The 1,537-nt window shown below is 44.2% G+C and overlaps 1 protein-coding gene across 1 annotated transcript in view; it reads right to left on the reverse strand.

Annotated features, from left to right (window-relative positions):
• The window catches only part of SYBU (syntabulin (syntaxin-interacting)), a 57,316-nt gene that overhangs the window by 38,032 nt on the left and 17,747 nt on the right, over positions 1 to 1,537 (reverse strand). The window contains exon 2 of the mRNA XM_010006537.1: positions 1,342 to 1,528. Coding sequence (XP_010004839.1) covers positions 1,342 to 1,528 — 187 coding nt within the window. The remainder of the gene's footprint in view (positions 1 to 1,341; positions 1,529 to 1,537) is intronic.

Genomic DNA, 1,537 nt, shown 5'->3' on the forward strand with positions numbered 1-1,537 from the left:
TTCCTGCAATACCATGTTGTTTGTTTAACACTCTGCATTGTTCATTAAACAATAACCAAATAGATCATTCCACTAAATTGCAAAATCTATCCAAGCTAAGAAGGAAATGGTAGATTCAAGCATGAATATTATGTTTCTCATCTAGGAAAATTGACTGTTCTTGTACACAATGTTCAATGCACTGCATTTTGTTAAAGGAATTGAAAAAAAACCCACAAACCTGATCCACTGTAGTATAGTCAAAGATGAGTGTTTCTGCCTATTCTCAGGAAAACCTCTGGCAATTGAAATACTTTATGAGCAAACAAAAAGGAAGGTCAGGAAATTGCTTTGATATTAACTACAACAAAAATATTAGTTATAATTCAAAATTTTGGTTAGAGAATGTTATGCTGTTCAAAATATTATTAAAACCAAATTTTTAGCTACCAAAATATCTTTAAAATTACCATATGCATATAGAGCCCAAGGTATTCATGACATGATCCTCAGTGCTATTATCCCTATCGATGTCATACACACTGAAGAGTTTCATTGAATTAAAAGATGACTCACCACTAGTAGGTATCTGAGTTATTCACTGCTAGCTGAGGGACTTAAATTGTGCTAAACTCTACACAGGACAAGTATTTAACATAAAAAATCTGGTTTTGAGTTGTCCCTCACATAAAGGGATTTTTAAGAGCCAATTTTTGCTGTCTGCAGTTGGAGAGTTGTAATTTACTTCTGGTGTATCACCCAGCCACTGCCCCCTCTATAGAGAACACATCACACCCAATTCACACCTGGTGACAGGCTTGTCAGGAGAAGTCTGAATTCCCTAAGAAACAAAACTCACTTCAGCACGACAGTGAAAACTTCACCTTCATATTTGGTTGATTCATGCATGGAGATAATTGTCACAAAACCCAAAAAGAATTGCAGTATCTGACCCACATCTGACGCTCTTAGTAGCACCTCCCTTGTTTTACAGACTCTGGCTAACAGGCTTTCCAGAATACCTCAAACACACAGTGCAGTTTCTAAGGCAAATCTTTCTCTTTAAAGCAATTATTCTGCCGCAGTAAAACCGCCAACTTTACAGCAGCGGATCACAGAACTCGAAATAGAAACATCTGGTGTCGCTTACGGACATGTAGTAAAAGAACAGATACTGGATTTCCCTGGAAAAATCAATGGTTGCCCTTCTTCATCTGCAGAGCGGGATGCGGGTCAGGGCTCGACATGAGCCCGAGACACGGCTGCTGCGGCGGGGGGGACAGCGAAGCCGCGAGGGTCGGTGTGTTGGCGCCCACCGTGACCCCCGGCTGAGCCCTGGGGGGGGGGGTCTGTCTGCGGTACCTGAGCAGAAGCTGTTGCTGCTGACGGTCCTGCCGGAGCCCCCGGAGGAACTAGGCGGGTTGAATTCCCGGCTCTCCTCTTCCGAAAAGGGCGACTCGGAGGCGGGGGACCCCTTCTGCTGCGGCCGGAGGATCAGGCGCGGGATGGGGCTGCGGGACACCTCCTTCTCCAGCTGCGTCTTCTGCTCCTGCTCGGG

This window comes from Chaetura pelagica, unplaced genomic scaffold (genome assembly GCF_000747805.2).
Source record: "Chaetura pelagica isolate M959 unplaced genomic scaffold, ChaPel_1.0 scaffold76, whole genome shotgun sequence".
Taxonomy (NCBI): Eukaryota; Metazoa; Chordata; class Aves; order Apodiformes; family Apodidae; genus Chaetura; species Chaetura pelagica.